General features: G+C 39.2%; 1 protein-coding gene across 3 annotated transcripts in view; it reads left to right on the forward strand.

Annotated features, from left to right (window-relative positions):
- SLC35F1 (solute carrier family 35 member F1) overlaps nt 1-27,528 on the forward strand; it is a 221,753-nt gene that overhangs the window by 24,423 nt on the left and 169,802 nt on the right. Inside the window, exon 1 of one of the 3 annotated variants that reach the window (XM_085575073.1) lies at nt 25,779-26,126. The exons of the other annotated variants lie outside the window; for them this stretch is intronic. Coding sequence (XP_085431199.1) covers nt 25,936-26,126 — 191 coding nt within the window. The 5' untranslated portion in view covers nt 25,779-25,935. Of the gene's footprint in view, nt 1-25,778; nt 26,127-27,528 lie in introns of those variants that run through there. 3 annotated transcript variants of the gene reach the window in all.

Below are 27,528 nucleotides of genomic sequence, written 5' to 3' on the forward strand. Positions count from 1 at the left end.
TTCTGCTATATTTCATGCTGCCTTGCTGTGTGATAATATTGGACTGTTGTACAGCTAATACAATCTTACTGCTCTGAACAGCAAAAATAAACCCATGTTTTGCCTCATACTTGGAGACAGATGAGGATCTTTCCTGTGCTGGCGAGTGAGTTATTGGGGAAAACTGGCAGACCTAATCTTTGTTGCTAACAGGTAATATGTTCCTTCAGATTTAATTTTTATCAATTTTAGGTAAGTTTAGGTGAATATCTGTGTTATGGAGAAGCAGCAATGAGTATTAAACTTATGTCACTTAATTCTTTTAGTTTTAATGGGGGGGTCTCCCATCAATAGAGCCCTTTTAGAGCTTTCAGTGAGATCTTAATACTGAGATGGTGTGTGGAGGCTGACACCATCCACTTTTTTTTTTTGATGAAAACTTGTTCTAATTTGGCCAAGATTCACATGTCTAGAAAACCACAAATCACAATGAGATGTGCTACAATACAGCTTGTATCTGACACCATGCCAGACTTAAGTGTCCATCTAGTAACACAGATCTATCTTCTACTTGGAAGTGTGGTACCATAAATAACATCACGAGAGTACAAAAAGGAAAATACATTCAGATTTCCCAACAGTAAATAAAAGGGGGATGATTTTTAACGACACATATGATAAAATTTTCCATAATGTGAAAGTACCATCCTCTGGCCTGCTAATGTAAAGTCTGGTATCTTGCAAATAAGCAGCAAAGTGGCATAAAGAAGATGGGTGCTGTACCAAATGGTTAGATAAAATTAATTCAGCTACTAGAAAAATAAGGCACATATCTTTACCTCAATGACTTTGCAGTAATTACCCTCAGCTACTGCCTGCTAAATCTTGGTTGGATCTTAATTGACATACTCAATTATAAAACTATAAATTTGGGAAAGATCTCCCTTGTCTTTAGCTGCAATAATGTAGCTAATTCTAATAACGGTTTGTTATCTTGCCAAATACATTTAGCAAAAGATTTTCCTAATAGTTTAATGCCCCTACAAGAAAAAAAAGAATATTCACAATCTCTGAAGAATATAAAACATCCAATCAATAAGTTAATCAAATTAATCCTGTCAGTCTTAGAGAGAGATTGGGTTTTCTGCTCCCTGGCACTGTAGTGGCTGCAAATGTTGATAGCTAAAAAAAAACCAGCAGTGCATAAACTGAGCTGTGGGTTGGTAATGATGCACCTTTTAGATCTTGAGAAATGTTGTGTTCTCTGGACTCATGTTATGTCCCATTACAAATTTTCCAGTTTTACAAATGGGCTTTCCTTTAATCATTGTTTTAAAATAAAACCAAACACCAACCAGCCACAGAAATGACAATGCTAAAAAAAAACCAAACATGAAATTCAATGAGGAAGTTTAAAGCCTCGTTTAAAAATTTCCACAGTGGTCCTGTAAAATGTAGTTGTTACCCTCCAGAATATTTAGAACAGCAGTTTCTATCTTTAACAAAATTGAGTACTGTTTAGTCTCCAGAGGGGTGTGCTGCTACCAACAGCTTTGAAACCTTTCAAAGGAACTTCTCTAATGTGGGGTGCTCGATGCATGTTTTGAGAAAAGAGGGATAACAGATCAGGCTATTTTCTACATTTTTTAAATGTTCCAACTAAAAAGCTGTGATTTCCCTCTCCACACTCCTCCCCCAAGGAGGGGAACTGTAACTCAACCCACTTGTTGGCTCTTCTCCACTGAATACAGATCATATGGTGAAAATCTTACTGAAAGGGAAGTTGTCATTTATTATAAACACATTTCTCTGAAGGGAGTAACTGGTGAACTGTAGACACCTGGATGTACTGAGTGCGTGACTAAACATGTCTCTGTGTGCCTGCATACAAATTTTGGGTACTGTAAAGATCACACAGCAAGCCTAAATAATCTACTGTATCATTTTGGGGATCAGCATTCCCCAGAGGAGATTTTATAAGATGAAACTGGCTGCTGCTTCCATCTGCACTCTATATGCATGTGTTTTAGAGTGCCTTCTCCAGGCTGATCTCTCCAAGTGGTAGCCAGATGTGGCTTTGAACTACTCCCCTGTTCTTTCTCTCCTTTGATTTCAACTCTTGTGAATAAACACATGGTTCAAAGTTTGGAAGTCCCATGCTGCCAGGCTTCAGTGCTGGTGTATGAGGTCCAATTCCTGCCAAGAAGATGCCACCTCCAGTGCTGTTCAGGAGAGCTGTCAGTGCTGGTACCTGCAGTGGCAGCCAGAGCTTGATGCTGGCATGTGAGCAGGCTGCAGTGGTACTGATAGAGCAAACCAGTGGTGGGCACCTGTGAAAGTGCTGTGGGCAGCATCCCTAGCAAAAGCAGTAAAATAACTGAGTGGCCTGAGCCTCTGATGTTAGACACAGATGGGCTATATTGGATTCTGAATCTGATTTGTGCTTTCAATTTAAAATAATGTTGCTACAGCTGCTTTTTTCTTCTTTTTTTTTTTTTTTGTCCCTTTTTAAATCTCGAAGGGCTGCACAGAAGAACAGAGATTCTTTTTACTGAAGTTGGCATCACCCTTTCCCCCCTGCTTTTCTACGTGATTTTATACAACAACCACAGCTGACTTTCACGTGAACTGGACAGAAGCAGGAAGAAATTCTGTCTTTGGCATTATTAGCTGACTTCTTGGCATGGGAAAATAAGAGAGTGTGCAGACCGCTAACACAGGGAGTATTTCTTGAGATGAGTTTGAACAGGGGCAGCATCTGATGAAGTGGAAAAATGAGCTTTTCTGTTCCAAAGGTTTCCTACTTTCTAGGGCAAGGCAGGAAGTGTTCTTTTCCAGAGAGAAAGGAAATAGGAGTGAGGCTGGTGAAGTGATACGCATGCTGACAGAGGAATAAAAAACAAATAATACTTCCAAGAAATATTATAGACCCTAAAGTATATCTGTGTGGATTTTTTTTTATAGAAGTGATTTACTCACTTTGATGCTATTAAAATGCAATAGATAACCACATCAAAACCTGTGATCTGAAAGAACAATCTTCTTCCTCTTGTTGTTTCTTCTTGTGTTTAATTTTATGTTCAGTTATGTGTTTTGTACCAGAGAAGATAGAATATGAGCTTTGTAAGCAAGGACCATCTATGCAGGCAGTTGTCAGTAATTGCAGTGTCATAATTGCAGTAGCTGTCAGTAATACAGTATTCCTAGAAACCTTTATCAACTGGATGCTTCTTTGCCTATCCAGTATCATTCCTTGTTTGTCCAGTGAATTCTCCAAAGGCATATTTTGCTACGGCTGAAGTTATGCTGAATGCTTTTATTTGGCATTAAAGCTGCTAGGCATTGAGGTTGCTTGGTCTGTAGCTAATGCAGGTCTTCAGGCTGCTATAAATCTTGGGGCATCAGGAAAGTCAGCCGGCACCAATGGGAAACAGTGATATATTCTCATTGATCCCTTTTCTGAATAGTTAGCCATTTCATAAAAAATGTCTAGATACACAGCAGTATTGGCTCCCTGCGTTAGTAGCTAATTATAAAATGCCCTGCAGTTCTCTTTTAAAGAAAAATGAATTTAAAGTATTTATTATTTTTTGTGCAAGGCAAGAGTTTAAAGTGCTCTCGGTTTCAGAAGAGACTTGAGAGACCTGCAGAGACTTGCAGTCAGCACAGCCTGTGCTGTGGGGCAGGCAGCTGTGAAGGGGCACAGGTCCCATCACCTGGATAGTAGCCTAGGGCAGGGTCTGAGCCAGTATCTTGTGTTCCTTTGTGCATTTCAGATTTTATTAATTGTCATTTGAAGCAGCAGCCTTTTCCTTGGCTTTAGTGGGACTGGGATCAGGTACAGTGTGATTTTCTTTCAGTGGTGATTGAAGCATAGGAAGAAGTGATTCTGTGCCCAGTGTCTAGCCAGGACATGTTGCAGGTGCTGGATGTCCCTTTGTCAGGATGCTTATAAATAAGAGTGGGTCAGTCACTTAGGCTCTTGCTTTGTCAGAGAAAACCCCACCTGCTGTGAGAGAAGATTTTCTAGTGGTTGGTGAGGAGAATATTCCCTGGGGTTCTTTCCTGCTCAGCAGAAGGGTGAATGTTATCTGGAGCATCATGTTCCATCGCTGATTTTCTTTCAAATATTGTACCTTTTGGTTGCCTTGTGAACTCCTGGTCCTGACCTGTTTCTGTGTGTGGTTTTTTTTTTTCCCTGTCTTTGTGCCTGGCTTTCTAGCTCTCCCTAGGTTCTCTGGTCCTTTCTGTCATGCTTTTTAATCACCTTGTTATCTTCATGCTTCTCTCCTTTGAATTAATGAGTTTCGCATATCTTGTTGCTCTCATACATGTCTCTTCACCAAAACCAAGCTGTTTTAAGAATAATAATAATAATTTCTAAACAAAAACCAAAGAACAATCAGTCTCTCTTGCAGATTTCCCGTGACTTCAGTGCATTTAAAACGCACACAGAGGTATTCTATGCTACACTTTCTTTTTTGAAGGATGTAGCTTCTAACTCTGCAGGTGAGAACAATAAGTAATTTTTTCATTTATCCTGGTGATAAATATAATTCCTATCCATTTGGGAGCAATTGAAGGCCACCAGCAGTAGCTGCAGCTGTCTCCCAGCTTGTGTTTCTTTGCTGTGTTTAAGACTGATTATATTTTTAATCATTGATATGAAGTGGGTTTACTCAAGATTTTATTGTTTGTGATTTATAGATTTGATAAAAAGGTTTCTGAAGGAGGGTCTCTCCATACATGTGTAAAACTTCACTAAAATTCCCTCCACAGTGCTCAGACACACAACATCAACATCATTTTCTCTGTAACTGTAGGAAGGAAAGTGAAAACAAGTTAATATTGCTAAATGCAGCTTAAGGGTAACAGGATGCATCTCAATGTACTTACTGATGCTGGATTTTGTCCATAACTCCAAGCCGATAGACTACTGAATCCCAAAATTGTATGGTTTCTTTAATGATCATAAATAATTGGGAGATTTTGTATTTGCATTTTATCTCGGAGGCAAGTGTTAGAAATAGGTGCAACAAACTGTCACATAATCCAGCTTAGAAGAACGCAGCCTTTCCAGCTGCATGGATGCCTTGCTGGCTGGAGGGTTTTTCTGCACATTAAAAAAACCCAAAACAAAACCAAAACACCACCTGTCAAGAGCATATGAAAAGACTTCAGTGTCTTTAATCTCTTAACTGTCTTAAACTCTGTTTTAGGGACTATGTGGTAGAAATAATTGGATTTTTTCCTCCTAAATTCACACTAAAGTGTTGCAAGAACCACAATACAAAGCTGTTTTTACATTGATACAAGTTTCTTGTGAACCTCTGGTGTTATTTTTAACCTGGAGGTGAAAATGTTCTATTAAGTGTGTGCTCCAATAGCATTTCCTTTGGCTTGAGTTTTCCTTTTACTGCTAAGATGTTTCATTGATGCATGTTTCAAATTCACATCAACTTTCTGTCAAAGACTGTGGCTGAGAAGGAGAAACAATAGATTTTACAGGGTTACAGATCTTCCATCTTGCAGTTATGGGAAATTTTTTTATATTCTATATTTTATTTTTTCTTCCTGTCTTTTTTAGGCTTATTTGGATGGAAAAAAGCTGGAGAAGTGCAGTGTGTGTATATATAACATAATAGAGACAAAAGTCAGTATTTGATGGAGAACCAATTTAACTTCTTTTATCTGCAGTGGAGTCACCTTTGTACCTTTGCATTGCCCTGGCTTTGCAAACAGTAAGAACAGCCCTTAGATCAAGCCTCAAATCTTCAAATAAACTTTTTTAAGTGATCAATTTTTTTTTTTTTTAATGTAGTAGAAGTGCAATTTTTATTCTTCAGAAAGCATCTAGTTTTCTATCTAAAACCTTGGCTTGTCTTTGCTTTTCTTCCATAAGGTCTTGCTTACTCAGAATGCTGATGCATTTGTAATTTTATTTTCATCTGCAGGATAAAATTTTTCCATAATATGCAACTACAAATTAACTGTGACATACATTTATTTTGTTATATGGTCATCTCTTCGCAAATTTTAGGCCTGACTATGACTAAACTTAAGTGATGCAGAAAAATCCTTGATTTTGTGGGAATTTGGGTACTTCCCAGCTTCTTTATGTAAATTGAGAAATGGCCGTACTAACTGCCTCAAGAATAAGTACTACAACAGCATATATGAATTTTGGTTTTGTCTGCATTTAATTTTACTTCTTGTTTTTAATTAACGGCAGTACTAATGGCTTATTTTGCAAATACTGAAAACCAAAAAGATGAGGGGATTGATCTACTTTTCTATAGCAGTACAAAAGCCTGGTCTGGTTTTGATGAGTGCATAGCACCCCCCTTCATTATAAGGGATTATCCATTTACTTTTAGAAATTCAGGTAAATCTCCTTTATGATGCCACCAGGTGTGCCTAAAAATTCCTGAGCTTAAGGCTGTCCTTTAGCTCCCATCACTCTCTTCCCATGGATGCCCATAATATTTGAACTCTTCTCCACTCCTTCAACTCAAGCTCTGTTTGCTCTGACTAGCACAGAGTGTGAAAAGGAAGAAAAGGGGAAGATAAGGGTGTTTTTCAGCAGGCAGAGCTTCCATGAGCCTGAGAGTATATTGGAATTACTCTGAAGGTGTATTGGTTGGGGCTGCTGCCTCTGCCTGTGGTGGGGGCCTGGCACTTGTCCCCCTTGGCATGATGCTCAATACTGCCCCGAGGTGATGTCTTTCCCGGCAGCCCCCCTTCACATGTAGAGAGGATGTGATGTAGAGGACTGGAAGAAACTTTTTTTGGAGGATGAGGGCAAGTCTGAGAGAGTCTGTGGTGCTCAAGGGTGATAATTTGTCAGGGAGATTTTTGTGAAAATGAGAAATCAGAAAATATGAGTGTGTGTGGGAAAGGAGAGTGATCCCAACAGCAGGAAGGAGGAGATGGAGACTGGGCAGAGGGCAAAGGTAAGAGTATAGGAGGAGTTATGTTTTCCAGATGTGGGCAGTAAGCATACATTGCCATGGCTGTACTGTTGTCTAGGTCTGGAAGAGGACATGATTTTTCTGATTCTCATTGCTACAGAGCTTCTAACTTGAAATCTCATGACAGAGAGCATCTTCTCTTTGCAGTGGTGATCCACCAAGAGAATGACAACAGTTTCAGTAATTTCATTAGCCCAGATGGCAAATTAGTAAGTTCCCACTGTGTCAGTGAACCTCAGCAGCATAGGATGGTCAGTGAGGACATTTTGAGCTTGCAATTTGTTACTAGAAATCTAAATGATTAATTGCAAACACTCAAATGGAGAGGGAACTTCACGTATTAGAGTTATGTATGAAGGATATCTCAGTTGCCAGAATGAGTGATTTGTAAAGGCTGAATTTACTTCCTTTTTCTAGAGCAGAGCTTCTGATAATACAGGCATGCACTGCAAATTCCCTACCCCTTAAGCAAGCAGAAGGATTTTCTCAGGACCAGTTTGGGTACTGTGCTACAGCTTTGTGGTGGCTGCTGCCTTTTCAACCTAGTCCAAGGATCAGAAACTGGAAAACGTGCAGCAAAGGAGGGAATTTCAGGGTGCCACAGGAATGCTTGGCAGTTTGGACTGTCACAGGCTGCCTTGAAGGATGAGTCATGCAGGATTCAAAGTGACAAGCATTCAAGTACTTATGGATTTAGTGTTTTAGCTTGTAATGTTAAATACAGAGTCAGGGTGGACATCTGTTAGGCTATCAAAATTTGCTGTGTTCAGGCAAAGCTGCTGCTTAAGAATCTGGCTAGGGTGATTGTGAAAAAAAGAAAAAGTGCCTTAAAGACATGGAAAGTTAGCTTAGGCAATCAATAATGAAGCATCTTTGAAGTTTCTAAAACCATGGAGATTAATTTTCTAACAGAAGAGCATTTCTGTGCCTCTTGTGACAATACCTGGTATTGCAAGATAACTTTTAAGAGAACTTTTTATCCTTTTATCAAATTTTAATAACACTGGGGGTAGGCACATAAGCCTAACAGGCTGTCAGGTCTCCAGAACTTCTCTGGGCAACCTATTCCAGTGTTTGACCTCTCTTGGAGTAAAGTTGTCTTAAGATGTTTCAGTAGGTATCCACCACCCCTTGTCTTGCCAGTGGGCACCAGGGAGAAGAGCTGAGCTGCAGCTGCTTTCCAGTGGGATTGTGCCATTCTCACTGCAGGTTTCAGCTCACTGAATTTAATAGGTGCTGCTGTTTCCCCTTTCAGTGGTGATTCAGATTCAGTCTTGTCACATTTAACTCCCCTCCATCTCCTGTATTGCCAGGGAATGCTTACACCATTTGGAAAGGTTTCCATATTGTCAAACAAGTTGCAAGATTTCAAAGGCAGGTATAGAATTTTTGGATTCCATGAAAAAGCACTGCTTTGATACTAATTTAATCTAAACATCTGAAAAGTTACTTGCTTCCTTTGTAAAAAAAAATAGTAATACCAACTTTTAGAATTACTATTTTAAAGGAGTCCTGTCTTTCAGTGTTGTAGTTTTCTTTTTAAATTGTGGCTTTTTGAGTTGCTTTTTGATACTGAATATTGATGGTATGCAAAGGCAAAATAATTATGTACTGATACAGGTTAACACATCCTGTGTGAGAAGTCTTGTTTTTTTTTTTTTTTTTTTTTTTGTGAAGATCTCATTAACTTTAATCCAGCTACTACTTCACTTAATTAAAAAACACAAATATTTATTTCCAAGCAAAGTAATGTGAGATGCAGTGTATCAGGGTCATGACATGAATGCTGGTGGACTCCATTCTGTGAGGTGCTGGCACTTAGGTCTTCCCTCAGCAGAGCACTTTCTTTTGTGCCAGGCTGTGATTATTAAGTAGCACACACTGCCGTGCTTTGCTTGAGAGAGGCTGGACACTCAGCACCCCGCTGTATTGAGCCAAGAATGTACAGCATATTAGAGGGGAAAAACGGCATTGTACTCTAAAAATACTACCTTTTTGCAGGTCATATTTCCTCTCCCTATTCCCTTTCAGGTCTGTCTGGTACCTGATATTATTCAGTGCTGGTAGATAGAGAGGTTTGCTGGACAAGTGCAATGCTTTTATAGAAAGAGTCATTCTGAGATTTCAGATTGCTCAAAGCTTTTTCCCTTCACTGCACTTATTGAGGGGAAGAGAATCTAAATGTATGAGGGCAGAAATAATTTCCCTTTTCTTTAACAATTGCACCCATGATGTCAGCTGCTGCTAGTAATGTAGAGTGATAAATTGACATTGAACTTGAACAGAATTCATGGTGTGCTGTAGACAATAAGAACCTCTGAGGAAATAATTATTTTGCTGCCAGGAGCTCATGCATCTCAAATTGGTTGGTGTGGGGACTTTAGAGCAGCCTGCCTGCCTATTGACTGGATTTGAGAGCTAGTGCTTCCAGCTCTGTGTTAGTGCAGGAACTCGGGCTTTGTGGTTTGCTCATAGCATGTCAGAAAAAAGAAAAGAGAGTGACAAAGGTCTGATGTTGCCCACTTTTGCTTGCTTGCTTGCAGGGAGAGCCAGTGGGTGTTGAAAACCAAGTTCAGTAATATGTTTTTTCCTGTGAATATAGGACTTTGATACTCTCACAGCAGTACTTCACTGCAGACACTTGGTTATAGCACGATTCATAATGAGTGGGAGATCAGTTGCACACTGCAGCCGCTAGAATTCAATTTAGCGTTCATGGGCTCAGTCGATTTGGGGAGGACTGGGTCCCTTTGATCAGTGACAGTTCTTACCGGTTGGGGTCACAATAATTAAATTTCCCATGAAAGTAATTAGTTTGCATTGTACACAACACTTTGCTGGGTGGTTTTTTTTTGTTTTGTTTTGGGTGTGGCAGTTCTAACTAAAAAGCCCAATCACCCTCTTCTCCTCCCCTCATTAAAGTCAGTTTGAATGTTGAGGATGCTCCATGATGGCCTATAATTAGGGTCTTACTCTTCATTAGAATAAAATATAAATGACAATCTGGCTCTGAGTTCCTGTTGACTTTCACTGAGAGTCAGGCATCTTGATGTCTTTTCTGACTTTGAAAATTTTACTCTTTATTCAAAGAATAAAGAATACAGAGAAATAATCTTTCAGTATGTATTTCAGTTTTCCTAAAAGTATTAGTACCTGCAAGGGATGAGAAAAGATAACTTTCCAAAGTTTGTAGCTTTCTTATGTCTCAAAGAGACTTTTCATTTGAACTTTGACCTCTTAATTCAGGCTATGTTAATTTATACAGGTCATAAGGTTTTGGAAGGTTATAAATTAGTGTACTTAATTCCTATCTAAATAGCAAACTTACAATGTACAAGCTTGCATTTTCAAAGAATAGTTTGGGTCAGAAGGGGTCTCTAAAGGCACCATCTGGTCCAACCCACCTGCAATGAGCAGGAACAACATCAACTACCTCACTGTATTCTGAGCTGCTCTTAGAGCATAGATCCTTGGTGTCATCTTAGCTCCTGATTTGGGCTTGGCTTCAACTTTAAAACCTCTAAAATGTGGGATGAGTAAAATAAAATTTTAATCTGTGAAAATCAACATGCTTTCAATAACAATAGCTATTAATAACAGTTAGTGTTACAGCTCTGTAACTCTGTTTTTTTTTTTTTGTGTAGAGCTCTGTTTTTCCAGTGAGCAAATTTTAACAATGAAATTTTCAGACATCCAGTGTGGTGTGAAACAACAGCTTGGACAATAAGCTTGATGTCATCTGTTGAAATGTGGTTGAAAGCTATATCTGAACTACCAAAGAGTTGTCTTCTCTGATGTTTATTACTTTGATAGTCATAGTTTTTCAGTGATGCATCTCTGGTTATACTTGGTTTATTTGGTTGCATCAGTTCTGGTGTCACACTGGTTAGAAATAACTTTTTTTTAGGCATATACCAGTATAAAATCAAGTGTCATTGATATATTGAGCAGTGGTGCTTTTGCTGTGACATTAGAGGCTAGTGTCTGAAGCAACAAAAAAAGTCTTCCAGTAATACCTGGATGAGAAGAGTACCATATATTTAATCTCTGACCTATCTCAGTTCTTTGCTTTGTTTTATGCTTTCAGAGAAAAATCCTTTTTTTAAGTATCTTTCTTCCCCTTCTTCATGGTACAGGAAGAAGGGGAATAAATATACTTAAAATACTTACTGGTACTTTAAAAATGGAGATGTTTCATAGTTTGCATACCAAGATAAATGGTATAGCTAAACTAAATAGTAAAATGTAAAAAACCCAAAATTACTAGTACCTCATGTGCAGTGAGCTCGTTTGGTTACATGCTGTTGAGGTAATGTGAGCTGGCTTGCTGTAATCTAGAATTTGATGTTGAGACACAAAGGCATGAATGAAAAGGTTAAAAATCTGCAATACTTTCACCCAACAGAGGTGGCCTATAGTACTCTTTTTAGGGGAGTTTTGGCCAGTCACTGAGGGAAGAAGGCTTTGATGCTGCCTGTGCTGCAGGGCAGCGCTTCTTCTGTCACTAAAAGTTTCAGTGTGTCCTATCAATTTTTTCAGCTGAAGCAACAGTTCATAAAGTGATCTCTTAGTACTGCTTCGAAGTCTGTGCAGTATGTAGTGGCTTAATTTTTATGTATACAGCTTCATGCAAACACCCTGGGGGGAATTCAAAACAGGAGAGTTTTAGTAACCAGAGGATAATAAGCAGAGAGAAAATAAGGGCTTAAGTATTGTGTACTTCTCTTTTCCTTTTAGCAGGATCCCATGTAATGCCAAAGTCATAAAATGGTCCATAAAATGGAAAGGTGAAAGGATTCCTTGTCCTATATAATTACTAGACCTTAGCTCCTGTTCACTTACTCCCGTTGTAGGAATGCTTTGGCTCTGGCTCCCTGCACATGTTCTTTAATGAATTGCTGGCATTTATACTGAAGACAAAAAAGGAGAACATTATCCTTTAAAACTTTTCTTCTATTTTCATTTAATTAGTGCTATTTACAGATGCAGAGAAAAAAACTTAAAAATCCAAATCTGCTAGTTTTTCCTTTTCTGGTGTGGTAATAAATGTCTGGGATGCAAGGCACTAGCTACAGTGATGCTGGTAGGAAATTATTTGTTGGTTAAGCTGACTGTCTATGGTTATCTGTTCTTTAGACTTTGAGATTAAATTTCTCTGTAGTCTCACTGGTGACAGGATTATAAAGAGTTTTTGCATACTCCATTGTACTGACCTATAATTTTGTGCTGTGGCTGCTGGGTTTCTGAGGAAGCAGGAGTGGGCTGGATTCTCCTCATTTTTGCAGGAGAGAGACAGCATGTGCTAATATTCAGCTCTTTTTTTTTCCTGTATCAATCAACAAGTGCCAGCAGCACAGATAAATAAATGAAAATGTGTCCAAAGTTACTTTATGAGATCAGGATATGAGATGAAAAACCTGGCTGGTCTTGTGTTGCAAATAAATTCCAGTTCATCAGATTTTTTTTTTTTTTTTTTTTTTTCAGCAAGAATCTGAGTGATGTGATTATTACTCAGGCCACCCAGTTATCTGAGAGACACCTCTTTTTGGCTCCTTGAAACCTCCTTACCTGCAGCAACCTGACCTCACCCCTTTCCTGGACTGGAGCCAGCCTCATCTTTTCCTCACATTTGCTCTTGTTTTACTAGGGGCAGTTTTGATCAGCTGGAGAGACTGCCCATGAGCAGCAGCTCTCAGTCTCTGCTTTGGGGTTTAATCTCCGTAGGCCTGTATGTGCATTTTGGAAGTGCAGCATGCATTGGTGGTGCCAGTAGGTGAAACTACCTCTTCTGCTAGAATCTTCATGCTTGTTTTTCAAAGATTTTTTCCTTTATGATGCAGAAAATGTCTCCACCATAATACCGTCTGTGTGCTTTTTCCATAAAGGAATGCAGATGAAATTTAACACTTGGGTTGTTCCTATTTCCCAGCTAGGGACTTTGAAACCTGCCTCATTCTTTTCATCAGCTCTGGGCAGAAATTTCATTTTGAGTAACCAGTAGAGATTGCTATCCATCTGGGAAAGAGAAAGATAGCCAGACACAAACCAGGTTTGATGTGGATCCTGTGTGTCAACAGTGTGTCAACAACTCTCAAAGAGTGTTGTGTGTCAAGACTCTAGGAGAAACAGCAGCACAAGGTAAGAGTTAGAAAAAAGGAAGGTGGCCACTGAAGTAACACGTACGGGAAAGGGCAGAATTAGCACTAGGCAGTTCAGAATGTTGAATGAAGGAAACTTAATGATTATAACAAAGCAAAAAGTCAGTGTATTATTTTGATCACAGAAGATAAATCACCTAGCCAGCTCTCCTTTACAAACAGTTAATGTGGGTTATTTTTGCTCCGGGATCTGTGGGCCTCCAATTTATATTAAGATTGAAGAGCATTAATCATACTTATGTGCACAGACTTTATCCCTGAATAGATTCTGGTCAATGAAGTTTTGCCCCATTTCTACTTTAAGTAATGACTGTGCTACATTTAGGTTTTGTTAGGGGAAGAGCATTATAATAGCTGAAGTTTTGTGTGGTTTTGGGCAGGTTAGAGTGACCTGAAGGCTTTTGTGTAGTTGACTGTGATTTACAGCATAGAAGAAACAAGTGGCTTGTGCTGCCAATTCAGAAGATGCCAGAAGTGAATTTTGGTAGGGAACCTGGTCACGTAACTTATGTGGGTTACAATATTATAAACTAGTGATTAGTTTTTGTCTATATCTAGTGGCATAAGGAGTTCTATTCTTGTCTTCTCTTTAGCATAATGCAGCTCAAATCTAAAGCAGTGTTCAGCTACCAGGTAGCACAGGTGAATAATATCTCTGGGTCACTCTTCAGGAGATAATGACAATTTTACCTGTGTTTAAACTGGAGCAGACCAGCAGGTGGTATATCCATAGCTGCTGCTTCATTGCCATGCCAGCAGTTAACAGCTGCTCTTGGTGTCTCAGACAGCATATCATCTGTGGTATATTAAGTGCTGTACTTTAAGCTGACTATCAGGGGTACAGTAGACAGATGTCTGTGTCAAGGTGTCCACTGGTTAATGTACATTGTTATGAGTGGTTTATAATGTAAAGGAGTAGGGTACCTAATGCCTATTGAGATGCATGTAAATGGTTACATGGATCCCTGATGCTGTTCTGACTATTCTGTTATGTGCATTTTGGCTGAAGTGCGGGAAATGCATTTTTTGGATTTTTTTTATAGGAGGTTAATTGACATGCGTGTAAGTTGTGTGCTGTGTGGGCAGTTTATGTCTCAAACTTCACTGCAACCAATATTTTCTCTCAGGCCAGTAGTATCTTGAGACAGCATGCTTTTCTTTACATTTATGTCATTATTTTGTTAAGCAAAGTTTGTCTAGTGTTATCAGTAATAATATTTATTAGTAAGTTTTTCCTTGCCTGACAATTTACTTAAATTGTAAAGGTAGGTAAAATAGGAGGTAAAATAATTTTCTGTGTTGTCATTCTATTTCTACAGCTTTAGCCTCTTTTCTGCCTCTTAAATCAAGCCTGAGATTGTATTTTTGCTTAACTTTCTCTTTGTATAGATGTATTTTAGCAGAGACCCATTACATGAATTTGAGTTTTGCACAGGGACGCATATACATATATATACTCATGAAAAGAGTTTTCTGTTAATGTGTGTTCTTGTAGACAGTGACACTTAATTAGTCATCACAACTTCCCAAAATCTGGTTAGATTAGTTATGGCTATGTGCCATTTAAAAGTGAGTATCTACAATTTTCTGTCTTTTTGAGTTATTGTAGTCTAGCTAAAAATTAATCGGAGAATATACACCTATGTTCAACACTAATTCTAATGAAACAGTATGATTGCACGTGTTGTTATTAATATCTATTTACACATTCAAAGGTTTAAAATTTTAATTATATTTATGACGATGTTATATGCAGTTCCTTATTAAGATATAGAGTGTTACTAGACCTTAAATGCTTCAGGTATATACCAAAGTCTCCAGTTGCTAAGAGGAGCCTGTTAGCTGCTTGCTAGCTTAGAACTGGGATCATCTGGCAAATATATTGAAACATAAAAGTCTGGAAAAGATGCTGACCGTAGATAAGGAGGTAAGTGCTGAGATCTGGCTCCTGCTCACTTTATCCCATTTGTGCATAGGAAATGTCTTGCAGTGTTGAGTTTTTCTAATAAGAGCATTGGCTAATTCAAAGCTCAGCAGATCCTGAGCATTCGAGAAATCTTGACCCAGAGGTTTTCTTCTACCCTTTTCTTTCTACCCTTTTTCATGTAACCTGTAAAGGGAAGTTCTGGGATTTTTTACTGGCTGTTGAAATTATCACTTTGAGTTCAAAAGATTTCTTAGCAATTCAGAATGTTGTAGACTGACATTTGTCAGGGCAGGACCGAAAAGAGAGACAAAATCCTGGGCTGCAGGAGATAATAGGTAGAAAGAGGTTGAGCTCTGCCCTCTATCCAGTTTTATTAGCTCCCTTGATAACTCAAGGGCAGCTGAAGACATAACATTTTTGAAACATCACATCCTTGGAATGGGTACCTGTGTAAGCCCCATAGCACTAACTTAAAAGTTCACCAACGTGTTGAGAAAAAATGGACAAAGGTCTGAAATGTATCATAATTGAACAAGCACTTCTAAGTGCCAACCTAGTTAAATTACAGGAATTTGTGCTAATTAATGCAGCTGTAATTAATACAGCTGTACTAGTGCCATAATTAGTATCTCTTTCAGCCATGGCTTGTGTTATGGAAACAAAATACTGTGTAGTAGAATTCGGTTCACATTGGATGCTTTGATTTAGCAGTTGTTTGAGGGGTTTTTTTTTTAGCTGATGATAGGAAGCTGTAATAGGAAGGAATCCAAAAGCCCTTTTAGACACCATCATAATTTTAAGCATTGTTACTGGATCTATTGCCTGCAGTAGAATTACTGTTTTGGTGTTTTCCTAGATTGAGCCTGGGTTAACTGGAGTATCTGGTAGATAGGCAGTGTACCTGTTGCATGCAATTGGGAAGCAATTGCTAGAATGAGTAAGTCCTGCAAATCTGGTAAACCCAGAGTGGCCAGGAAGTAGGTACGGCTAGTTTGCTATGTACAGTGTTCATGGATTTGGGGATAAATTTTCTGGCTCTTTTTCCTGTACTGTAGTTGACAGCTGACCACTTAGCACCTTTCCTTACCCTGTTGTGCAGTATTACCATGCCTGTGCTTTGAGCCTGACCATGAATCACATGCCAAAATAAGCAAGGGAATAGAAGAATTGCAAGCCCAAACCCAAATGCCCTACTGCAAGCCAGAGCTGGGTACTTCTAATGGAATATTTTTCTATTTGTGTTCTTTGTCTTTTGCTGAGGCACCTTAGTGTCAGATACAGGATGCACACAAGTTAACTCTGTATAAATGTGATGATATGGCATTATACTCTTGCTAAAGCATTTTTAAATAATTTTTTTTTAACTGGAATTCTCAGTTTTGCCAGGCTCAGCCTATATCTCCTTCTCACTCTCCCTCAGAAATTGTGTATTTCAACAGGAAATAGCATAATAGACTAATCAAAGAAAGTCTGAGGAAGGTAGCTCTGCCCTGGTGGGGAACTCCCAGCTGTCCTGGCTCTCACTGTGCCATGACAGAATATGCTCCTGCATTCCCTGAAGTATGACTCTCCTAAGAGACAACTTACTGATTACGTAGTCTTACAGGCCATAAAACACTTTTTTTTCATTAACTACCTTGCCCTAGCACTACTTTTGCAGTGTTTAAGGTATTTTTTGCCCCAGGGAATATTTTATTATTTAGACCATGTCTGTTGTTGAAGAAATTAGAAAACTCATGGTTGTGGTGGTGGTCTGAGTCCTTGCTAGTATATGGATATGCCTCTGAGCTACTGTTCTGTCTAACTTTCACGGATGTCAGTAGTATCTGAAAGACAACTTTTGTACTCTGCTGCAATAAGATTTTAAAATAAGGAGCCCTTTGTCATAAAACTCAAAAAAAGTATTGAGATACAATTTATAATTAGCTTTTTTTCTGTAGTTGCCAGTGCAAGTACTCACACGAGTCCTTTTTTTAATCCAAGACATAAATGAAATCAGAAAATTGCAATGGATGCTTAGTTTCCTTGTTTGCTATAATGAAATAGTTTGTGCTGGTTTTCTTTCTTTTCCTTTGTCTTGGAGATCTATTAGGGTACAGCTTAAAGTGATTTTCTGGATGTTGTAGTAAAATTGCCAAAGCAGATGAAAGTATATTATAGAGACAGCAGTGTGATGAAAAATTCATTTTCTCATGAATTGTTATTCATCACAGGAGTAATTTAGACTCTCCAGGTATATTCTTGGTAATTTTGCATGTATCTTTGAGATTCACCTGGGGTTCTAACTCAAAAACACAGGAAGCTTTAATTAATTAATTGTTTTCCTTGATGGCATTAGTCCATGCTTCATTTCTAGTCAGATAACACAATAATGATGTGACTTTTTCATCCATAAAACCTTGTAGATGTGCACTGAACATCTGCACATAATGAATCCATTCATGCATAAAAAGATAAGTGACTTATTTATCATGCTAGATTTGCAAGATTTTCTCATTTCCTCCAGGCAGCTTCAGATGTTTGTTACCATTGAGGACAAAACTCCACATTCTGTTCATCTAGTGAGCAAGGTACGGGATGGATCCTTAGAAAATGTCCATCTCGGTTTTTAGATCATCAGGTAAATATTTGTATAGTGAAATGAAAGAAGGTCAAGTGGTTTTTGCTGTTATTTGCTGAATTATTTTGACAGCCACCAAGTGCTGCCAGTGCACCCTGAATGCAGCAGGTGTGACGTGGGCTAGGTGAAGACACCCACCCTGAGTGCAACAGTTTGTGCTGGGCCAGGGCTTTCAGCCTGTGTCAAAGGCCTTGGGAGCAATGGTTGAGCTGTTTACCAGTATGGGCTCAATTCAATTACCTAAACATATAATGGCTTTTGACATGAGTTGTGGAGCAGCTGGGACATCTTCATGGACAGGCAGGTGCTGTACAGGCTTGCAGGAGACCTGCTCCATGCCCTTCTGGACAGGCAGCTGAGAGCTGAGGGGAGTATTCTAGGGAATAGGACACTAGAATTTTGCCTGCCTGTCTGTGTGCAGTGTTGGTGACATGTGGGTTGTGCCTTAGGTGTTGACTTAAACATTAATTTAATCATTGTGCACTGATAGTATTGACTGGATGTACATGGATCATAATGGTAGTGTGCACAGCTGGGGCATCCCTGGAGACCTCTGCATAGACCCCTAAATGGGGTCATCTTGCTGCCTGCCCACCTTCAGCTCTGCAGGGCAGCGTAGGGAAGGATTGAAATGGGTACGTGTGCGTTATCACACCTGTGACATTTTAATTTATTCATGCCAGAGAGGGTTCTGGAGTCAACGAGAGAGAGTATGCTGAAATTTGTGTCAGAGGGTCTTCATGGATAGAATTAATCTTTCAGAGAGAAATAGGGCAGTGTTTGGATACAGCCTCCATGCGATGGATCTGGGAATGTGAGAATGTGGAGGTTTTCCAAATACTGACTGAGGAATGTTGAAAGTGACCAGGGCATGGTTACCTCTGTTAACACAGACTCCTGAACAGGAACAGATTATAGAAGCATATAATCTAGTCTGTTCTAAGGATGTGTGTGAGGGTGGTGAGGCACTGGAACAGGGTGCCATGAGAAGCTGTAGATGCCCCGTCCCTGGAAGTGTTTAAAGGCAGGTTGAGCACTGCTTTAGGATGCTCTCCTGGCTTCCTCCGTCCTTCCCATGTGTCTTTTACATGCCCTGTGGCTTGGAAGGCTTTTCCCGGGTTAGCATGCCCACTGCTTTTGGGAAAGGAACAGTTTTTTGCTCCCACTAGTGACTTCCACCCCCTGCAGCATGTACAACTGGGAACAGGCAGGCAGAGACCCTCCCTTCCTTCATCCCACTTGCATAGAACAGAGCAACCTTATAATGTACTCCCTTGAGAAACTAAATAAATAAAACTGATAGCATTCATCCCAGACTTACTTGTTGGAACTCAAAATGTCTCTCAGACATTTTTAGAGGTTCCAGGCCTTGGTCAGGAGCATTTTAGACCCTGGCAGGCAGCTGGAAACAGCTGTGATTTTGAGTTTCAGCCATGGAATGAGTTACCAACTTTGAAGGTGAAGCAAGCAGTCACAAAGGGTTAGATAGTATAGTAAAAGTAGTTACAAAACAGAGGGGAAATTTTTTTAGTATTGTACAGGGAGGTTTTAGCACCTGTACAGGGGGTTTTTTACTTTGTACATGGGGGTCAGAAGTTCTAAGATGGAGGAAAGTGGGCTGATCCTGTTCTTCCTCCTTCTTCTTCCTTGCCTCCATGTTCTTGGTGATGTTGGCACTCACAGATTGGTTTAGAGTAGAAAAGCACCTTGTAATATAGGTAGTAGGTATTGGGGGGAAACTATAAACGTGTAATACGTAATATATCATATAAAAGATAGCAGCAGCCCTGGGCCGGGGGAGAGAAGAAGAAGACAGCAGACAGGGAGGGTGTCAGGAGTGTGTGTGTGCCTCTGCCTGGGCTGCTGACCAAACCTCAGTAGCCCGAGAAGACAATCTTTTAGATAACTCGCAATAAGCTGCCTTGAGACTGAACAACAAGAGGCTGCGCAGTTTTTCTTTGGAAGCACAGGTTGGAGGAGAGACTTTGCCACCACACGAGACCCCAGACCAAACCCGGGGTTCTCACACTTACTGAGATGGATGGAAAGGGAGGAAGCAATGGACAAGCTGTGTTGCTTTGTAGAGAGGTGTACCAAGAATCATTAGACAAAACAAAACTCTGGCATTGAAGTAGCTGGAGGAGAGTGGATGGTGTGATTTGGATGTTGTGTTGAGTGGAAATGTTGAAAGTCATAAATGGGCCAAGGGACATGGAAATTAAGCCAAAGCCTTGAATTTGAAGGAATTGCTGGAGACTTCAGTCTCAGCAAAACCAATAAAAGAGACATCCATGAAATTGCTGGGAACAGCAGATGAAATCCGAGGAGTGAAATGCAGTTTTTTCACTGCTGAATTTATGTTACAAATGACTGGAGGAAGGAATCCTAGAAGCAGCTCAGAAGGGTGATTAGGATCAAATGCAGGGTTTTGGGGAAGGTAGGAGGTCCCAGCAGACTGGCACTTTAAATGCAGCTCCTCTGGATATATTGAATCAGTCTGCTAATGTCTTCACTTAGCTGGCAGCAAAATTCCTAGTTGTAGGATTGTATTTCTCCACCACTTGTTAACAAAAGTCCATTCCTGCTGAGTATCAATGGCTTTTATTGAAGTCTATGTCTCAGGAGACTGGGCCCAGAAAGGACAAGGGAAAGGCATCCCTCTGCTCTGACAGAGATGCCTTGGAGGCAGAGATGAATAACACAAACCTTGGCACTGTGACGGAACTAAGAAAGGTGGGAATTATTTTCTTCTTGCTACATAGTCTTTAGTTGCACCAGTTTGTTAAATGTAGTCTGGAAGGGGAGAACTTCTCTGTCACAAAGAGTTTTTTATTGTAGGATTTTGAATATATAGGTAATCTGTTTGTGTAATTTCTGTTTGTGTGCTGCACTGAAAGCATCTGTAACCTTTTTTCAAAATCCATGTATGGATTTTGAGCAAACCCACAATGAGTGGTGGTGTTTTGAGAGTGAGGGTTTGATCAAAGGAAGCAGCAAGAGTATTTTTTTTTTTTACTATAGTGGTCCTCTTAGATGTACTGCACTGCTGTAGCACAGAACATACATGTAAAAGGGAAAGAATGAGGCAAAAATAGAATCAAGATAATTTTCTGTTTGGTATAATAAGGAAATTTTGGCATGCAAATATGCCAAGAAGGTAAGCTGGCTCTAAGATTTCAGAAAAACCCAGTGATTTCAGACACCTCCATTTTTATGGTTCATGAAAGTCTGTCCCTGTTTCCATATGTCAAGATGGATACCCAGAAGCACCAGTCTTGGTAACATTTAGGGATTATCCCTTGATTCTGAGTCCAGGGTCACAAAGGTTGTCTGCAGTCTGGTAATTCACAACAGAAATAGGAAAACTAGGTCAAAAAATGCTTAAGGGATTCCCATTTAATGACATTGAGGCATCAGTGTTGTCAAACCATTTATGATTTCAAGTTCTTTCTTTTCCTTCTGTGTGGCAGATGATTTCTAGAAAGTACTATCAATTGCAAGTTCAGGCAGCATGGGAAAAAGTGTCAATAAATACAGAAAATTGTACTCTTGTATACCAGTGCACTGCAAAATCATCCAAAGTTTCTCTGCCCAGCCACTCTTGGAAGATCTTAATTTCATCATATTTCTGAGCTGAGAATCAGTTGATATGTTAGAAAAATCTGTTGGGAGAGGTAATGCATGGTTGAAGACTAGCAGAAGTGTTGGGAAAGATCAACATAAAGGTAGGCACTTAAACCTAAGCTCATGCAGAAAAGGCACCTGTGGGATTGATGCATTTCATCCAGCCAGTGTCAGCCCACTACAAATGGGAAGAAAAAAATATTAAAAATTGTTTCTCTAAAGTACTTCTTTATCACCACTGAATTTTAAGATTGTTTTGAAATAATTAATGTGTAGTAGTCTATCCCTTTTCTGACATTTAGCAAGGAAACATCCCAGAACATGGGAGCCCAAAAGAGTACCCAGGAACATTTTTGGTTGCTTAAAAAACAAGGGAGAAATCTTGAACTGCTCAGCTTCACTGACTTACTCTTGGCTACAGAACAGGTATTTGCCTATGCTTTTTATCTTGATTGCAAAAAAAGAGCACAAAGAGATGAGATCATACACAGCTCTGAATAGACTTATTACAAATCAGAAATCTTGAAGCCTTCTGCAACCCTTGCTAAAAACTGTGGGCTTCAGTGTGACCAGAGTGGAATATTTAGAGTGTAATTTAACTCTTGTGTTACAATAATTCCTGTAGTGCCCAGAAAAGTCAGGGCCTTATAGTACAAATGCAGACAAAACAGACCTATCTCAGAAAATTTACAGTATATATACATTTCTCTGATTTATATTTACTTATATTGTATATAAGTAAATATTTATATTTACTTGTATATTTAAGATCTCTATCCTTGAGTTGAGTGTTATATTCAAACAGAGAAGTTTAAAGAAATATATTTTCTTGCATATTTATGAAGTTCTATGGGTTAAAAAAATTAAAAGTTCAAATTATCATATATTAAAAGATTGTTTTCTATAAAATCACCAGCACCCTGTAGTAATGAAAAATTTCAAGTGTAAATAGAAGTGAAGGCAAAGCAATTAACTTAAGCAAGCACTTTTATACTTAATGTTAGCTGCTTCATCCACCATGACAAACTCAGTTTGGAGAATGTGTATCAAAAAATACAAACCCATTTTGTAACACCTCATAGGATCATTTAAACATAATGTTGAAAGGGATCTCTGACAAAGAGAGAGTCTCTGACAAACAGAGTCCAGTCTCCTGCTCAAAGTCAGACTAACTTCAAAGCTCATTGCCTGGTGTAGTTCACATAAAAATGTCTGCAAGAGAATCCACAGCTTCTTGGGACACCTTGTTCCAGGATTTACCAGCTACAGATCTCTAATGATTAACACTGCAATGGCATATTCTTTGGTTTTCTTTGGAAGTAATCCATTACCATCAAGAGAAAGTTGAGCAAATTTTTCATGTAGCAATGTCTTGTCTGTCACCTGTTTATCCCAGCCCATGGTTAGAAGCACAGAGGCCTCTGCTCCCTCAAGTAAAACGTGCAAATTTTTAGTAATCTAAGAGTTTTTCCATATATGTGTTTGAGAGAGCGAGAGTGGCTTTTCACGTACATGATTGAACTGGGTTCCCACCTAGTACAGCTCAAATGCAAACCACAGCCATGAGAGACTGAGCATGATTTTTGTAGGGATGAAGAACTCCGTCATGTAACTGTGCTTTCATGAAGAAAGCAAGTTGGATGCTTGTTTCATGTAAAGCTAGGATCTCAGAGCCTGAATGAGCTCAAGTGCTATTTTAAGCTTATTCATAGGCTTCCGTGATCTTGTTGACCTTTTAGTCCTGACATCCCTGGTGCCAAACAGTATGAAAAGCCAGATTCTCAATGAAAATGAGATTTTTGTCTGTGATTTAAGCTTTCATTAGTGAAACAGATATAGCACTGAAGACATTGTTATGTGAAAAGGATATCTTTGACATTAGTAGAGACTTTTTTATCACTCTCTCCAGCCATGGTAGAGCTGGGCATGTGGGCAATATATTTGTTTTCAGTTCTTTACCCTTTCATCTCCTGCAAACCTAAGATGCTGCTAGAATAGTTTCAAAGCCAAGAAGATTCATAGCTAAAACATAGGATTAATATGAAAGTATTTGTTTGTATACACAAACATCTACTTTGTTGTTCAGTACAGATTTAAAAAAGCAACACTTTTTTTTTAATTAAGTTTTTTGTCTAACCCACCCTGTTATTGGGGGTGTCCATCTTTCTCCAGTTTTGTGTTGTGGCTATATCCTTTTAGAAACCATTTGTTCATTAGTGCAGCAGTAATCATGGAAATAGGTCACAGGCTTTTTGGAGTTAAGCTGTTACGTCCCCACAGAGAACGACACTTAAATATCAATAGCGTAACCGGGAAAACTCGGCAGTTATTTCCCTGTTTTCTGCAATTCAATGAGGAGTTGTTCCATGCAGACCCCATTGCACTCCAGATGAATGGTGGTGATTGTGAGAAAATGATCTTCTATTAAATGCAAGATGTCACATCGAGAACAAAGACTAGTTCTTACCACGATGGGATGAGCTCACCCTAATCCCCAATTTGGGAGACTTTGATGCTTGTTCAGGTGCCAGTTTTTCCATATGTGACATACCAGAAAGAACTTTAAAAAGAATGCTGAACAGGGCAATGTTAAACTGATTCATTGCTCCTGAATCTCAAGGTCATATTGGGTGATATGTCATGTAATTATCCTTTTGCATGCAATTTCCCAGAAAACCACCTTTCCCATCAATAGTTTGAGCTTTCAGGGTGCTGTGAAAAGAATTAATATTAAATTTGCCTTAAATAAAGAAATGCAGGCCTTTTTTTTTTTTTTTGAGATCCCCTAACTGTTTCAATTTATCTTGCATAAATGTCTAAAATATGTCAGTTTAATTAAAACCAGTTTTGCCTCCAGGTTTTTTGAACTGCAGAATTTACACCCTCATCCTGGGATTTTGGTGTGTGGTCAGTGAAATCCAAGAAAGACTCATTGTGCCTTCCTGACACACTGTTCCTCTGCAGTGCCCACCCATCTATCAGAACAGGAAGGACCAGAAGAGTATGACTGCTCTGTTTCATGAGCTATGACAAATGCTGTGATAACCAGAGATTTTGTATAAATTTACTCCATTACAAAATTTGAAAAAAAAAGACACTGTCATTGTGGCTTGGAGATTTCGAAATAGTGAGATAGCCAGCAGGATTTCAAACTCAATAATCCTGTAAAGCTTACAGTTTCCTCTCTCTGTTTCAGTAACCTTTTATGTTGATTTCCCTATTCCACTAAGATGCCCCTTCTCTTGGTTCATTATCTCTTTGGCACATAACTGTCTTTTGCCCAAGATGACATTTAGAAAGTCAAGCAGCAAGTTCTAATAAAAAAAAAAAAAAGTAGGACATGTATTGCTTATTGCTCTAAACCCGACTTTTTTTTCCCTTGTGATCTGATGCAGGTGGCAAACAGAGGAGGATTGGGTGGGTGCTGTCCCATTGTCCTGCTGTTCCACCTTTTTATTGTGCTGAATCCTTTCTTTGGGGAAAGCAGGCGGAGTGCAGAAATATTTCTTATTCTGTATATCCCACCAGAGTAAAATGTGAATGTTGCATAACCAACAGGATCAAAGGTTGTTAAAAACCTCAAAGAAATAGCATAATTTCTTCTATTCTAATTTTGAAGGTTATAGGGAAGACTTTTTTTGGGGGGGTGTATGCAGGGTGTCAGAATAGAAAATAAACTCCCTGAAGAAAAAAGAAATAAAATATTCAAAATAGTGCTGGAACTGCTAGACTTGTATTCCTTAGAGAACACAAATTTTTATTCTGTAGGCTGCTTTGTAAGGACTAAGCTCTCAAAAATTCTGTTTCCAGTTATGAGTTTATTTTAATGTATGTATGCTGTGATGTAATGTAGAAGCAGATCAATTAGTAAAGTAAAAAAAAAAATAGGCTGATGTGCCAGAAAGATAAAAACCAAAGTAGCATTACTTATACCAAGTAAAGGCCTGTAAAATTCCAGCCTAGATTTGTGGGAAAAAAAAAAAAAATCAATGTCAGAGTAATTGACAGTTCAGAATATTGGAGAGATTAGGCACATTTTGAATATGACAAGATTAAATTCAGAAACAGATAAATTGCAAGAAGACATAAAAGTAATCTAGATTTGCTTCAGTTTTAAAGGCAACTTAGAGTTATGATTTGTGTTTGTGTTACCAAAGGTGTGTGGTTAATAAAATGCTAGAATGAGTCTGGCTACATGACTAATTTCTGGAATATGCTTTTGTTTACCCTGGAGAATATTCTGAATATTCTTCTTTTTTTTTTTTTTTTTTTCTTTCTTCCTACCTTTCATTAACTCTGTATGCAGAATATCTGCGGGTTGCCATCAAGTTTTAGCTCAGGAACTTTCCTGAAGATTTTATAATTACCGCTTTTAATTAATACTGTCGGAAAGATTGTCAGCATCTGTGGCTTTCACCACAATAAAGAGAAAAACAGGAGATTGGAAAAGATACGAAGAACAGCCATCCTGCTAAGAGATGCCTGTGTGTTCTTCTCAGGTGGCCCAGAAGGAATTTGACACCTGCCCTGGTACCAGCCCATACGCGGATGCCTGGCGGTGGAGCAACACCTCTTCAACAGCTGTGTAAAGCAGGGACAGAAATTGCAGCACTCCTTTAGAGCACAACTCCCCTTGCCTCCTCCTCCCCTCCCAGCATGCTACAAAGCTCCAGGTCACAAACACACCTTGCTGGCTGCCAGAGCTCACAGCAGCAGCAAGGCCTGGTGTGTGATCAGCTAATGACATCCCTCCGATTTCATCCAATGCTTGTGAGCTCCTCCGGGACACTCCTCCTTTGGTTACTGCTGGTTCTCAAATTCAGAGCGTGTCAAAAGCCCAACTGCAGGTATAGAGGGCTCTTCTAAATAATAGTGATTTAAGCAATGCTGTGAACTCCTACTAATTACATTTAAATCATCAATGGTAGGCTTTTTGTGTTAGCCCTAATGTGGAAGTGGCATTGTTCTAGCCCAGTGGTGTTATTTTAGTGCTCTTCTGTAGAAGGTACTCATTGCCTGAAGTGCTTGAAATCAACCCTTTTAATGTTGTTTTGCTGGAGCTGTTGTGTAGTCTAAGAAGAAATGAGAGATGTATGAGCCACGGCAAGGAACAAGTGGCTACTTGCACTACAAAATTGAAGGCCAAGCACAATTTAAATGCACTAGCGGGCAAGTTACTGTGCAGGATTCAGAGTTGACAGATGTAGTGGCATAAGTTACATGTTACTAAGTGGATGTAAGTGGATCTGGCTGAGTCTGAAGGAGCAGAAATGATAACCTGGAAAAGAAGTCCTAATTACAGCAGTGTAAGTGATGCTAGAACAGTTTTAAGTACCAATCACAGATATTAGCTTAGACAACATGCAAAAGTTACATAGAGCTGCTGGGAGCTATTCAGTTGCCACATTTATATTAGTTTCTTTAATTGCTGAAACCCTCTTCCTGTGTTTCTTCAAGTTTGGATTGCTGCATGCATGGTGCATAGAAGTTGCTGTGTTCTGTGCATTCTCTGAGCCTCATCAACCTTGTCTGATGGCTTACTTTCCTCTCTGTGCAAATAGGATGTGTATTTAGGGAGCAGGGAGGGCTGCTGCTCTGCTTTCAGGCATTCCTGGGAGCACAATGTGCTGCTTCTCTCCTGCATTTTCCTTGTATGTCATTAGCTGTCGACTTGCTGAGCCTTGCCATTTCTGTTTACTGTTGCAGAACATGTCAGCCAAGGCAATATAAAAGGTAGTAGATAGTATCTGGGATGTTTAAGATACAGTCGTGTTCTTAGACACAAAGCATGAAACTGCCAATACTATGCTGTCAATAACAGTATATTGATTTTGTGATTTTAATAGAAGTTTTCAAGGCTTTGCACACAAAAAGGCCATATGAAACACTGTTCTTCTACCTCATGCTATTTTTTGCTTGCTTTTCTCCACTTTTTTAATGCAGTAATAATAGAGTTTGGGGATCAGTAAAGTAGTTTTCTTTGTTTAAATATGCTAGGTCAGACATCAACATTGTTGCTTTCGCTCTAGTGCCCTTTCAGTTCTAGTTTGTGCAGGATTATACAAAATGAATGTGTACATCAGTTGTTATTATAACTAATTTTCTCCACTTCATTGCTTGACTAAGTTCTGCTGCCTCATGACACCAGCACTTGATTAGAATTAGATTTGTTCATACTGGGGCAAGGAGCACTGAAGAGGTGGTTCTATATTGGAGAAGCATGTGCTTATCCATGGATCAGTGATGCAT

This window comes from Lonchura striata, chromosome 3, assembly GCF_050655825.1.
Source record: "Lonchura striata isolate lonStrDom1 chromosome 3, ASM5065582v1, whole genome shotgun sequence".
In the NCBI taxonomy this organism is placed as follows: Eukaryota; Metazoa; Chordata; class Aves; order Passeriformes; family Estrildidae; genus Lonchura; species Lonchura striata.